Genomic DNA, 13,742 nt, shown 5'->3' with positions numbered 1-13,742 from the left:
TTATGACTTAGGATTTAATACCATACAGAAACTACTCCTGCAATTGATGTAAAAATAATTTTAGCGAACTGAATTGTCAACTTTACATAAAATTTTGTCGTTACGTTTATAAATCTTGCTTACAGCGGTTAAAAAAGTATAAAACCTTGATAAATAAAGTGAATATATTACAACTATTGTAACTTTTTGCACAGAATTTATTCAAGAAATTTTACTTTTATGTCGTTGATCGATGGTCCTTAATTTAATTGTTTTTTTTTTTTTTTTTTGTATGAAAAAGTTAACACGTTACAAAATAATTTTCCGAACGCGTGGAAAATTCTACAATTTAAATATCAATTATTTCGCTATCATAACGAATTGTACGTTTGAATAAATAATTGGGCGCGCGATTCGCGGGATTTCTTATCTTATTCTGCACATGTTTTACAGATGTTTTCATTTCCCTGACCTTTCCTTGATTTTCATGGACAGATTAGACTTTGTTCGGAAATCTATACAGAGTCTGGAATCTAAATCTAAATTTAATTCTAAATCTATACAGACTAAAATATATTATGAGGATTTTTAGTAACAGGTGGTACCGAAGTAACATAACTTCAAATATGTACGTCTATCAATTATTAATAGTATGTATATGTTACGCATGTGGGAGTTGGTATAAAAATATACCATATTTTTTCCAGGTAATATTCATTCATAGGAGGGAAACGGAAATTATGGGAGAAAGTGAAACAAACAGGTTCTCCAAAAATCACGATTTGTATATTGTGGTTTATAACAAACTGTGGTATACAAACTGGTGTTTTAATTTAAATATTTCGCTGTCTTTGGAGCCAAGGACTTTACGTACCCTACTGGAAACATTCCCAAAAATATTTCTCGACAAAGTCTGATATTATTATTAATGAGTGATCTGAATTTTTTTTTTAAATCTTCACCATAAATCTCATTTCAAAGCGTTATAGAAACATTTTTTTGGACACCGTTTTCACCAGGGTACCTCTAATAAAATCGACACGAGACTAATTCAATTTCTATAAATACAGACGTACGATACATTTCGTTTCTCATGCACAATCTTCATGTTCACGTTTATGTTCAAATTAATGGTCCCTTGCAGGGAATGTAACTGATAAAAACAGTCAAGTTTTTCACCGTGCGATAAACTTCGAGAATGAGATATGACGAAACGAGTGTAAAAAATAATAATAATAATAATAATAAATAATCGTTTCTGTCCACTTCGGTGCTAAGAATTCCCACAAGAATATACAAAATAAAGAAGGAAACCAAAAAAGAGAACTGCACCATCTGAACGTTCTTAGGAATTGGATTACTTAATTACTATGTTCTCTACAACCTGTCGTGAAATAAATCTAACGAGTCCCGCCCGAATTTCAGACAAATAATTGCGACGCACGACACAAAAGCAGCTCAAAGATCCATCGCGGCTTTTATACAGAGTGTAAGTAAATAGTTTGGCTCACAGGAAATAAGCAGTTATACCCCATGGAAAAGTTTAAGCAGGAAAATTTCCATTGCGGAAAACTTAGCCAGGGAATACGAATGAATATTTCCGGATTACCATTCTTTCACGAACTGGCTCTTGTATTGAATTTACACCAATGATGCATCTGTTCGCTTAATATACGGTGAAAACATAGTGAATGGAATAGAAGCACCATACACACTTCAAATAGGTCTGTACTAAAAATAAATACTTAGTTTTAAGTTTCTCGTCGAAACCTTGCAACACTCCGTGTTGCTCGAATTGTGCTGCAAATCATGGGAGCATAACTTTGAATTGAAGTGTGTGTTTTTTTTTTTAATTACGAAGATGGAATCAACGAGAGAATTCAGGGTCAGCCTTTGCGTTTAAAAGCCAAGTTTTCAGTCATTTTATGATAATTAGAATTTATTTAAGTGTCGAAGTCGGCCAAATCCGCAAGGCCAAAATAATTCTATTGTTATGTAAGTTATGCGTGACTTATGCACTGATCTGAAATGATATACACGAAACTTTGTGCTTGTTTTTGGTTTGTTCTTGGAAAATTTTAGTCGTTACCGATTCCCTGATTATCATGCACAAGAAAAATATTAGAAAATCTAGATGTTGAAAATTTGGCGTTAACTTTTATGATGCGGTGTCACCACTTGCCATGCCGAATGTGGTTTATTTTGTAAATAGTTGATTTTCCTTCGCCCCCACCTCAGCCAGACAACACCAATGATAACGCACAGTAAACTTTCAATATAGTATCCATCCAACTGCGTGTGACACTCGCCAGCATTAGTATTCGCACATTGCTGAAAGAGTATTACGAGTACAATTAGTAATATGATCTCGTACTGTAGGCCCTTAAGAATTTTATCAAAAAACTACACTTTTTGATCATAAGATAGCGAAAAATTTTTAAACATGCTAGAAAACGATTATTTAACTGGAGCCTGATGCAGTTTTCAGGAATTTTCGAATCTTCCGTGAACAACATCAAGCACTGTAATGGCGTCACGACTCACCTCTCGTTCAGCCGCGGTACTGCAGTCATTTGTAGGATCTGTACTGCATTGCCTGAAGGTGAAAGCATCGACGAACCAGAGCGCGGTCGTAGCTGGCCAATTTCCACCGAGATTGCACAGGGTGTTGAGTAGCGTCATATAAGTACCACCCACAGCCGGATCACTTATCCTTGCAAAAAATGCCATCACAGCAACAAACATGCTGTAGAGAGTGACCTGAAAGTTGATAAAATATGAGTGATATAAATTCTTGTAAATCGATGCAAGAAGATGGATGAATTCGCAAAAAAGTGATGGCTACACTACCTGATGGATGGAGTACACGACGATAAGACCGGCGTAGTAATAAAGTGGAACATCTCCGTTTACTACCACAAAGGGTGTAAGCCATACTAAAAACGCGGCAACTAATCCAAAAGCCAACCTGTGAAATTATTCAATGGTTTGATTATTATCTTCGATATATTTATTGTGCATCATTCTTGAGTTTCGTGTTCTAGATTGTTGTAGCTGATAAAAGAAAGGTGGAATAGAAATCGCATCTACTTTTCAGTCGATACTGGACAGCAGTCGAGAACAATCGTCCAAAGAATCTCGCATAATCCTTGTGGGAACTGGCTTTTTGTGAAATTGATTGAAACTTTGCTATTTTATAGATCAAATCATACTTATGTACAATGACTTTTGACCAGTACAACTTGATCTACAAAATAGCTAAAAAAAATTAGCATATAAATTGGTTAAAAAATCACATACCTGTTGGAAAGATATTAGCATAACTTTAGAAACTGTAAATTCCGAACGTTTTATAGATAACACGCACTGTCTAATTGCTGAATCAACAACATTCTGATATGTTATCTGGTTTGATCCTTACCTGTACGGTATAGCCTTCAAATAAACGTCCATTGGCCTTGGTCCCACGGTATATTTTGCTATGGCCAATGGTAGAACAATTTGAAGTGGCACCATAGGCACAGCCATTAAAGCCATCTTTTCCTTAGGAATACCAGCGTCTACCATTTTCAGACCTGTTACAGCATCACAAGCAGAAAATCCAATCTAGAACGACAGTCCAATAGTTTATCTAGTTCGATCAAAGAGTTGATAAATGATCGGGAAAAAAGGTCCCTAAGTAAGTTATAATCTACAAACCTTGGCAGTTAACAAAATGATTGCCAGTGTTTTAATACTCGGCAACTTGATGATATCTAATAACAATTTATATGCGTGTGTTATGTCCATTTCTGGTTCATCTTTATGAGGCTCCACGCTGTCCTCGTGTTTGAAAATTGCGACCAGGGTTGTTGTGCCGATAAATACCCAGCCCCAGAATTGAAGGAATCCCGGTAATGTGACCAATCCTTCTTCGGACGGCGTTGATCTCAAATAACCGTTGCAAAATGCTGCCGACTCAAGTGCTATAAATAACACATAACCGAGGAAATAGCCTGCAGTTTGTCCGACGCTATTGCATGTGGATGCATGACCCACATTACACCTTGAAGAATTAACAAGATTACGTTTTTACAGACTTTGATAGCTTTATTGCATCCAAGCAGGGACTAGATACCTTTTGAGCATGGTAAGGGCCCAACCATCGACCGCTACGTCCTGAGTGGCGGCAAGGAAATTAAGAGAAAAAAATAGCGCAGTCAATAATTCTATGTTTGGGCGTGTATTCTTGTCGCCGAGCCAAGTATCTATGTTACTGGATAAAAAGAGCATGAACAGCCCCATGCAATACTGAGTAGGTATAAGCCAAGTTTTTCTTCGCCCAAATCTCTGGGAGAACATGGAGTCCACAATGGGAGCCCATAATAATTTTAGCGAGAACGGCCAATTTACAAAACTGAACTCTGCCTGAAACAGTGAAAAGAAACATCATTGTTGAATATTAAATGCAAGCTTTGTGACATTGTTTTTTAGTAAAGGGACAAGTGATACAAATCGTTGTGCTCCGAAATACTAATGACTCCAAAGTACATACAAAAATTCTATAACATATTTTCATGTAATTTCAAAGATTTTACACAAGCTTTCGCATTTATTGACAAATTTTTACTGCAAAATCTTAAGATAAGAATTCTTGAATATAAAATTCTTTTTATCACGCATTTCTCCAATAATTTCTAGTTTTTTCTGGCGCTGCGTAATGTACTTTGATTGATAAGAATCATTGAAATTAGCCCATTTTTTCCGTATCATTGATTTGATCACACAGCTGAAACGTATAATTGACTGTGCAAATATATGCGATGAATAAATGCATGGAAGAATCATAACAGGTGATTTTCTGCGATGCGACAAAATGCTGAAAACAATTACAGGAAAAGAACGGTCGATACACTGAGGAACACAATATTATCGATTTTGTTACACATTTCCTAATAGTTTCAAAGATTCATGTAAAAATATTACTTCAATACGATGAATAAACGGTCAAGTTCAAGTAATATTCAATTGAGTCAAATGCTGTAAAACCAGATGAGTATTAAAAATTTGATCAATAGTACTCAAAATAAAATGTGCATAAATCAAGAAACGCTTTTTTCCCCATGTAAACTTGTCTTCTGAAAATTTAACTGTTTTACACTTTAATTTGATTGTTTTTGTTCAGGATTGTCCTTTATTTATTTACCTGCTGACGATACGAAACTCCTCTGTTTTGAAGTATCATAGGAATAGCGCTGGACAGGCCGATGGGAATGCCTTGTAAAAGATAGAGAAAAAATAATATAGCGATGTTTTTCTCGTCGCCACGAGTGTCTCCATGTTGTTGAGCATCAAAAGGTTCACCACTACCATCCTCGATGGTATTCTTTTTTTCTGATCGTCGTTTCATATTTCTCTGTGTCGACGATTAGCGGCCAAAACTGTTTGACAGAATTCGTATTTATGGTAAGGCGTAAATTCAAATCTTAGTGTCAAAAAAGATAATGTCAACAATGATTTTGTTGGTTGTGAGTTTTATAAAATTATTTTACTTAATGTTTTTACACATTATTTATTTTTTAATCCAAATATGATCACTCACGCTCTTACTCCCAGATTCTATAGCCAATTAAGTTTGCTACGTTCAAATGATCGCTACGTTCAACATGTTTCAATTCGGTGTTGAATACTTGCCGTATACGGCAATTTTCAAGTGCACCGTTTGTGCGGTTGACGACTGAATCTAACCTCAACGGGATTATCCGTGTTTTACCACGGTTACAGACCGCCACGTGTGAATAGTTGATAATCTGGGTATGTTGAAAATAGGATCGAATCACTAAGCCCTTACGTAACTGAATTGAAATTCGTTGTCATTTCGCTCGACGCTCGTCAATAAAACAATGTTACCAAGCCATTGACAAGGCTGTCTCCTAACTTCCAGGTGCCACGTTGTGTCGGTGTGATTTTCCAAGGTTACTGCTTGGGACACGTCAGTTTCAAAAAAAGACGTGAAAGTGAGCCTTCATTTATTATGCTCCTTCATGCTTACGGGGATTCCGTTGGGACTATAAATTCATCTCTAACTTACCGACGGTCAAAAACAAATCGCTAGGTGGTAGCACAAATGTCACTGTCTCAAACTATCTGCGTTGACTGAAGAATATTAAGACAGATACCCCTGGGTGCAAATAAATGAAAAAAGAAAATGAATAATAAATTGTCATGCCATCACTCAACGCAAATTAATTTTACATTATCATCGCTACGTATAATAGCGCGGAAATTTTGGAATTATAAAAATTGTAGCATTAGAATCTTATATTCAGCTCAGCAACGAGCCGTACAAAACCGTACGTTTCCGCGTCCACAGTAGAGACATAATTATATATTGCTCAATGTAAAACTATTTAAGCAACAGTTTTAACACCAGAAAATACATATTTCGGCGTTCAGTCAACGTCGACTAGAAGATAACCACGAACTTGCTGGCGCGTTCTAGAACGGATGTGAAGGATTAGTCTCCAAATAAAACCTGTTTTGCGTACACACTATTTGAAAGAAACAATAGTCGAGAGAGAGTATATTACAATCGGATGTATTCTCGCTTTTTATTCGTCATTTATGGATTCGTACTATATAGACGGCTGATTTAATAAAGGCCGTAGTTGTTTCAATGGTCAATATTACTACGGTCTTATTGCCAATTCATGATTTTGTCACCGCTCGATAAATTTGTGTATGAGGTTTTTACTGAATTGTCTACAAATAGGGTTTTCTTCTTTCTCGCCGTTATTTCATACTTTATTGCCGATATTGTATGGAGGCATATGATAATATGTGAATGAGTTTCCAATTGTAACTAGAGATTAAGAGTACTGTTTTTTTTCTGCTTACATTTTGTTTCTTATTTTACAGTATAACAGCATATGATGTGGACTGCCAAAAACTGAGCACAAGATTCGTTAACACAATGACAATTTGGCATTAGCCAATAGCGCTAGTTTAATAATTAATGTATAATATAAGAGTACACAAAATTTCAGATGTCTAACATTTCAGACATTTATAATTCATTCTTAAGAATAGCGTTGTTAAATGCAACATGCTTAGTTTATTAATACCATTTTACAATTTCAATACTGAAATAAAACCTAGTATGAATTGCTCCAATTACACCATCAATCGTGAAAAGTTTCTCTGAAACATTCTCTGATAAAGTTTTGACTGGTTCATTGATTGTTGTTTTTAGCACTTTGGTTGTTCGCCGTTGATATTTTCTTGAAGCCGTACTGGCGGATATCTGCTCTTGCTCTCCTTATTTGTATCTATCTACCTATATCGACAACTGAAACGCCGACCGGAAAGCATTTTCATAAAAGAAATGATTTAATAACTCAATTTTTCTGCTAAAGTCATGTTCTCTCTATATATCTACATATATGCTTATGAATGTATTCATTATTATGCATAATGTATAGTTGTGAGGTACATAAATTCAAAAAAAAGGTGTTGATTATAAAGTTTATATTTATATATTATGTTATAGCTCAATAGTCTTAAGATCTCTATGTATTATACAATCATAAGAATAATGATGAAAATAAAAAAGAAAAATAATAGCCTTCTAGCGTATTTGCTTAGTCTAAATAGAAGCGCCTAATTATAGGCAACCAAACTTACATGTACGCAACACGGCCATCAGGCGTAAGGCGTGCCTTCGATCAAGCTCCTCGACTCAGATGTTCTCCTAATACCAGGATTAATTTTTCGCTGCAATTTCTCCGATTTACTAAGCTAAGTGGTAGCGCCTAATCATGGGCAACCACGCTTACATGTACGCGACACGGCCATCAGGCGTAAGGCGTGCCTTCGATCAAGCTCCTCGGCTCAGATGTTCTCCTGATACCAGGAGTAATTTTTCGCTGCAATTTCTCAGAGTTGTTAAGTCTAAGTGGTAGCGCCTAATCATAGGCAACAAAACTTATACATATGCGACACGGGCTTTCAAGCATAAGGCGTGCCTTTGATCGAGCTCCTCGGCTCAGATGTTCTCCTGATACCAGAGGTAATTTTTCGCTGCAATTTCTCCGAGTTGCTTAGTCCAAGTGGTAGCGCCTAATCATAGGCAACCACGGTTATACTTATGCGACACGGGCTTTCAGGAATAAGGCGTGCCTTTGATCAGGCTCCTCGGCTCAGATGGTCTCCTGATACCAGGAGTAATTTTTCGCTGCAATTTCTCCGAGTTGCTTAGTCCAAGTGGTAGCGCCTAATCATAGGCAACCACGCTTATACTTATGCGACACGGGCTTTCAGGAATAAGGCGTGCCTTTGATCAAGCTCCTCGGCTCAGATGTTCTCCTGATACCAGGAGTAATTTTTCGCTGCAATTTCTCCGAGTTGCTTAGTCCAAGTGGTAGCGCCTAATCATAGGCAACCACGGTTATACTTATGCGACACGGGCTTTCAGGAATAAGGCGTGCCTTTGATCAAGCTCCTCGGCTCAGATGTTCTCCTGATACCAGGAGTAATTTTTCGCTGCGATTTCTCAGAGTTGTTTAGTCTAAATGGTAGCGCCTAATCATAGGCAACCACGCTTATACGTATGCGACACGGGCTTTCAGGCGTAAAGCGTGCCTTTCATTGAGCTCCTCGGCTCAGATGTTCTCCTAATACCGGAAGTAATTTTTCACGGTGATTTTTTCGATTTGCATAGTTTTGAGTGGCAGTAGCATGTAAGCAAACGATCACATGCCTTCTCAAGTAAGCAGGCATGCCTTAATTTATACACACAGCGTCGACATCACATGCAGTCGATCAATCAATCAATGTGTCCCTGTTTTGAGAAGAGCTCCTCGGTTCGCCTGTGCTCCTGATACCAGGAGTCATTTTCGACGGAATTTCTCCGATTCTCTTAGGTCTAACAGAAAATGGCGGGAAAATTAGTGATCACATGCACTCTCAATCAAGCAGGCATGCCTTCAGTCATACAGCGTCGACATCACATGCAGGCAATCATTGTGTCCCTCTGTTTAGAAGAGCTCCTCGGTTTTTCTGCGCTCCTGATACTCGGAGCATGCATGCCTTCAATCATACAGAGTCGACATCACATGCAGTCAATCAATCAATCAATGTGTCCCTGTTTTTAGAAGAGCTCCTCGGTTCTCCTGTGCTCCTGATACCAGGAGTCATTTTCGACGGAATTTCTCCGATTCTCTTAGGTCTAACAGAAAATGGCGGGAAAATTAGTGATCACATGCACTCTCAATCAAGCAGACATGCCTTCAGTCATACAGCATCGACATCACATGCAGTCGATCAATCAATCAATGTGTCTCTGTTTTCAGAAGAGCTCCTCGGTTCTCCTGTGCTCCTGATACCAGGAGTCATTTTCGCTGAAATTTCTCCGATTTGCTTAGTTCTAATAGAGAGTGGCGCGAAAATTTGAAATCTCGTACCCTCTCAAGCAAGCAGGCATGCCTTCAGTCATACAGCGTCGACATCACATGCAGTCAACCAATGTGTCCCTGTTTTTAGAAGAGCTCCTCGGTTTTTCTGCGCTCCTGATACTCGGAGCATGCATGCCTTCAGTCATACAGAGTCGACATCACATGCAGTCAATCAATCAATCAATGTGTCCCTGTTTTTAGAAGAGCTCCTCGGTTCTCATGTGCTCCTGATACCAGGAGTCATTTTCGACGAAATTTCTCGGATTCTCTCAGGTCTAACAGAAAATGGCGGGAAAATTAGTGATCACATGCACTCTCAATCAAGCAGGCATGCCTTCAGTCATACAGCGTCGACATCACATGCAGTCGATCAATCAATCAATGTGTCTCTGTTTTTAGAAGAGCTCCTCGGTTCTCCTGTGCTCCTGATACCAGGAGTCATTTTCGCTGAAATTTCTCCGATTTGCTTAATTCTATTAGGAAGTGGCGCAAGAATTTGAGATCTCATGCCCTGTCAAGCAGGCATGCATGCCTTCAGTCGCACAGCGTCGACATCACATGCAGTCAATCAATGTGTCCCTGTTTTTAGAAGAGCTCCTCGGTTCTCCTGCGCTCCTGATACCAGGAGTCATTTTTGCTGAAATTTCTCCGATTTTCTTAGTTCTAATAAGAAGTGGCACGAAAATCAGAGATTACATGCCCTCTCAAGCAAGCAGGCATGCCTTCAGTCGCACAGCGTCGACATCACGTGCAGTTAATCAATGTGTCCCTGTTTTTAGAAGACTTCCTCGGCTCGTATGCGCTCCTGATACCAGGAGTAATTTTGTGCTGAAATTTCTCCGATTCGCTTAATTCGTAACTAGAAGCATAACCTTACATGTCAATGAGAAGCATAAATCGTGTGGTATAATACTTTTTATTTTATTCACATAATAGGTTAGACAAGAATAAATCAGGATCCTTAAACATTAGGTCATAATCTGCAGTGTTATATAATGCACCTATCTGCAGCCCGTCATAACTTACATTCATATCAAAACCCACAACTTAATATTTTAATGATAAAAAAAACGAGTTAGTTACGATGGTTGCATACATGTCAAATCACAGAATAGTCACTTTCCTACTCGTACAATCTATTTTGTATCAATATTTTACCTAGAGTATCTTATTTTCACGGTTCAGTTGGTTATACTTATAAATGGTAGTTGGGTAGTAGATAGTTCAATACACATAAGTTCAATCATTATTTACTGGTAGAATATGAGTTGAATAATTGTGCGTGGCATATTCATGTGTACTATGATTTTGAGTAATATAACTATGTGGTATAATTCTATGTCGTTTATTTACGTTCAGTATGATTTGATATGGTATGATCATGTGTAGAATAATTTCGTGTAGTATAATTATGTACAGCGTAATTTTAGGTTTCATATTCATGTGTGGTCTAATTTTTCTGTTGTCATAATTACGTTTAGAATAACATTGTGTGTAAAATATTTACTCGTATAATAGTCAAGCAGTCATGTGGAAAATTCACCAATCGTCAAGTTTCGACATTTCTTGCATGTCATCCTTAACTCCCAGCATTTCTACACCTACTCCTGCCTAACACCCCCTAATACCTTCGACCACCACCGTCCTCCTGGTCCGCCTGGTCCTCCTCGTCGTCTTTGTCCTGGTCCTCTTCGTCCTGATTCTCCACCTTCTTCTTCTTTGCCAGCCGCCTTTCATCACCGCCAACCACCTCCGACCACCTCTAACCACCGTCAACCATCTCCAACAACCACTGCTAACCACCTCGGGTTATACCTTGAATAGTAATAAATATTATCAGTAAATGAATACATCAAAAATATTGTATAAGGATTAGTGTAATTAATTAATGTATTGATAATATAATAAATTTTATTAGCTCATTTATAGCTACTGAATTTGTGCTTGCGCGAAAAATGAATTGAAATAATTCATTGTAAACTTGACAAGTTTGAAAAATTATAGATGAAACATAATTACAATTGCCATTAAATAATATAAAAATGACAAACTCACCGAGCACAAATCCTCGTCCTCCTCGTCCACCTTGTTCTCCTCGTCTTCCATGTCCTCCTCCTCGTCCACCTCCGACCACCTCCAACCACCGCCAACCACATCCAACAACCACCGCTAATCACCTGGGGTTATACCTTGAAGAGTAATAAATGTTTTCAGTATAAGAACACATCAAAAATATTGTGTAAGGATAAGTATAATTAATGAATAATATAATAAATTTTATCAGCGCATTTATAGCTGCTGAATTTGTGCTTGCGCGAAAAATGAATTGAAATAATTTATTGTAAACGTGACAAGTTTCCAAAACTTTAGATAAAATATAATTACAATTGCCATTGAATATTATAAAACTGTTTTACTCACCGAGCACAAATCCTCGTCCTCCTCGTCTACCTTGTTCATCTAGCCTTCCTCAACCTCCTCCTCGTCCGCCTCCGACCACCTTCAACCACTGCCAACCACCCCGGTCAAAAGTCACCAGGTCAAGAACCTGGACAGCCAGAACTACGGAGCGCTTGTCCTGGAAGTCGAGTTTCACCAGGTAGTAGACCTGGAGGGCAGGAAACATGGAGCGCCGGTCCTGGAAGTTGAGTTTCACCAGGTAGTAGACCTGGAGCACAAGAACCATGGCGCACCTGTCCTGGAACTCGAGGTCCACCAGGTAGTAGACCTGGAGCGCAGGAATTATGGAGCGCTGGTCCTGAAAGTCGAGTTTCACCAGGTTGTAGCCCTGGAGCGCAGGAACCATGGAGCGCTCATCCTGGAACTCGAGTTCCATCAGGTATCGGGCCTGGAGCGCAGGAACCACGGAGCGCTTGTCCTGGAAGTCAAGTTTCACCAGGTAGCGGACCTGGAGTGCAAGAACCACGGAGCGGTTGTCTAGAAGTCGAGTTTTACCAGGAAGCGGACCCGGAGCGCAGGATCCAGGAGGTGGAGAACCCGATACTCGAAATCTGCGGAGCGCGATTCTCATACGTCCTCTCTACTGCGCGGTTGTTTCCAGACTGAGGAATTCGGCAAGCTGATTTTCGTCTATATAGATCGATGACGTCAAGAGAAAAAAAAATTTGGGTGACATCACTTTCCGAACATCCGAACATCCAAACTTTGGTTTCCAACTTTAATACTATGTATGATGTATGATGTATGATGATATGATATGATGTATAATGATCTCAGTTTTCACATTTCGGACAAGAAATACGCAACTTACCCTTTCCTGCCGATTTTAGACTCAAGCGGCTAGGCCCTTCGATGGTCAGCCGCTGACTAAAGATATATTCTCCAGTTAACGGGTCAGCTAATAACGCTGCCGTTCTGCGACAGTTGGAGGATCAATATTTTTTCTCGTACCTCTCAAATGTGTGTTAAAATGCACTCGAAGTTTCAAGAAGTTTCGTTTCATCTCTCCTTCTTAAAAAAAAAAAGTCGCCGACAATCACCTTTTCAGGTCTTTAAATCAGGACACTGCGTTCAATACTGTCTTATATACGGAGCATCCATTTCATCTCGATCAAAATCAGCGCATCCGTGTCGTATTACAGTTACTCTGAATTTTATTCCATACGAATACTTTTCGAAAAACAATTGTGCTTCTCTACTCAACGTAGATACTTCACTTGCGACTAGCTAAAACAGCGGTTCGATCCTATGACTACGAAAATTCAAGATCGAGAGAGCGAATGAAAATTTGTTCGAATAATAATGAATATTAATGTTATGGAATGCTTCGAGCGCGAATTGAATAGAATCCCATTTCGAAATGAATAATTCTTCTGTTTTCATATTATAGCCGTGTCATTTCAGACAATCTAGTTTGTCTCCTGGAAAGTATACATTCTTCTCGCGGGTACTTATACTTCAATTAAATCACTGTTTTCCTACCAAATTTTGAAGAAATTCATTCTTATTATTAATTTCTTGTATCGCCGACAAGTCCGTAAGTACACACAGGCCAAGTACCTGGCTTGGGGTTATCATTGCAAAGACTCTGTTACTCGGAAGGTGAATGCAGCCAGCATCATGTCGAAATCGGTAACTCTCTGATGTTCTGCAATAAATTCTTAACTCTGCCAATGGAACATCTGAGGGAGCGCAAGCGTACGACGATTTTCGGTCGTCACACCAAAGCCCATTAGGGCAACTGTCTTTATATTCTTCAGTCAACGCTATCTGCCAGCCAATATAGCTTATATTCTTTTCAACTAGTATTTCAGCTAATGTTGCACAATATGTATCGCTATTTATTGATATCGACAACTAGAGGTCAAAATA

At 38.6% G+C, this 13,742-nt stretch overlaps 1 protein-coding gene and 1 long non-coding RNA gene across 7 annotated transcripts; both read right to left on the bottom strand.

The window, feature by feature from the left end:
• Positions 1–743: 743 nt before the first annotated feature.
• LOC107220368 (acetyl-coenzyme A transporter 1) lies at positions 744–5,988 on the bottom strand. Of its 6 annotated transcripts, XM_046744943.1 has the most exons (9): positions 5,677–5,946; positions 5,561–5,633; positions 5,165–5,399; positions 4,097–4,386; positions 3,679–4,024; positions 3,401–3,585; positions 2,830–2,947; positions 2,524–2,739; positions 744–2,310 (listed from the first exon to the last, which is right to left on the bottom strand). In XM_046744943.1, exons 3-9 carry the CDS (start codon positions 5,366–5,368, stop codon positions 2,131–2,133), a joined length of 1,539 nt encoding a protein of 512 aa, XP_046600899.1. In that variant the 5' UTR covers positions 5,369–5,399; positions 5,561–5,633; positions 5,677–5,946; the 3' UTR covers positions 744–2,130. The 6 variants fall into 6 exon arrangements, with proteins under 6 accessions (XP_046600899.1, XP_015514425.2, XP_046600901.1 ...); XM_015658939.2 differs by lacking the exon at positions 5,561–5,633 and having other exon boundaries at positions 5,869–5,988; XM_046744945.1 differs by lacking the exon at positions 5,561–5,633 and having other exon boundaries at positions 5,815–5,954.
• Positions 5,989–11,192: 5,204 nt separating this feature from the next.
• Positions 11,193–11,858, bottom strand: LOC124295339. Its single transcript, XR_006905256.1, has 3 exons — positions 11,832–11,858; positions 11,466–11,599; positions 11,193–11,225 (listed from the first exon to the last, which is right to left on the bottom strand). It is a non-coding gene; the product is annotated as an uncharacterized LOC124295339 (long non-coding RNA).
• Between the last annotated feature and the right edge of the window lie 1,884 nt (positions 11,859–13,742).

This window comes from Neodiprion lecontei, chromosome 7 (assembly GCF_021901455.1).
Source record: "Neodiprion lecontei isolate iyNeoLeco1 chromosome 7, iyNeoLeco1.1, whole genome shotgun sequence".
NCBI lineage: Eukaryota > Metazoa > Arthropoda > Insecta > Hymenoptera > Diprionidae > Neodiprion > Neodiprion lecontei.
Note: the sequence above shows the minus strand (reverse complement) of the source record. Positions and strands in the feature narration are given on the sequence as shown.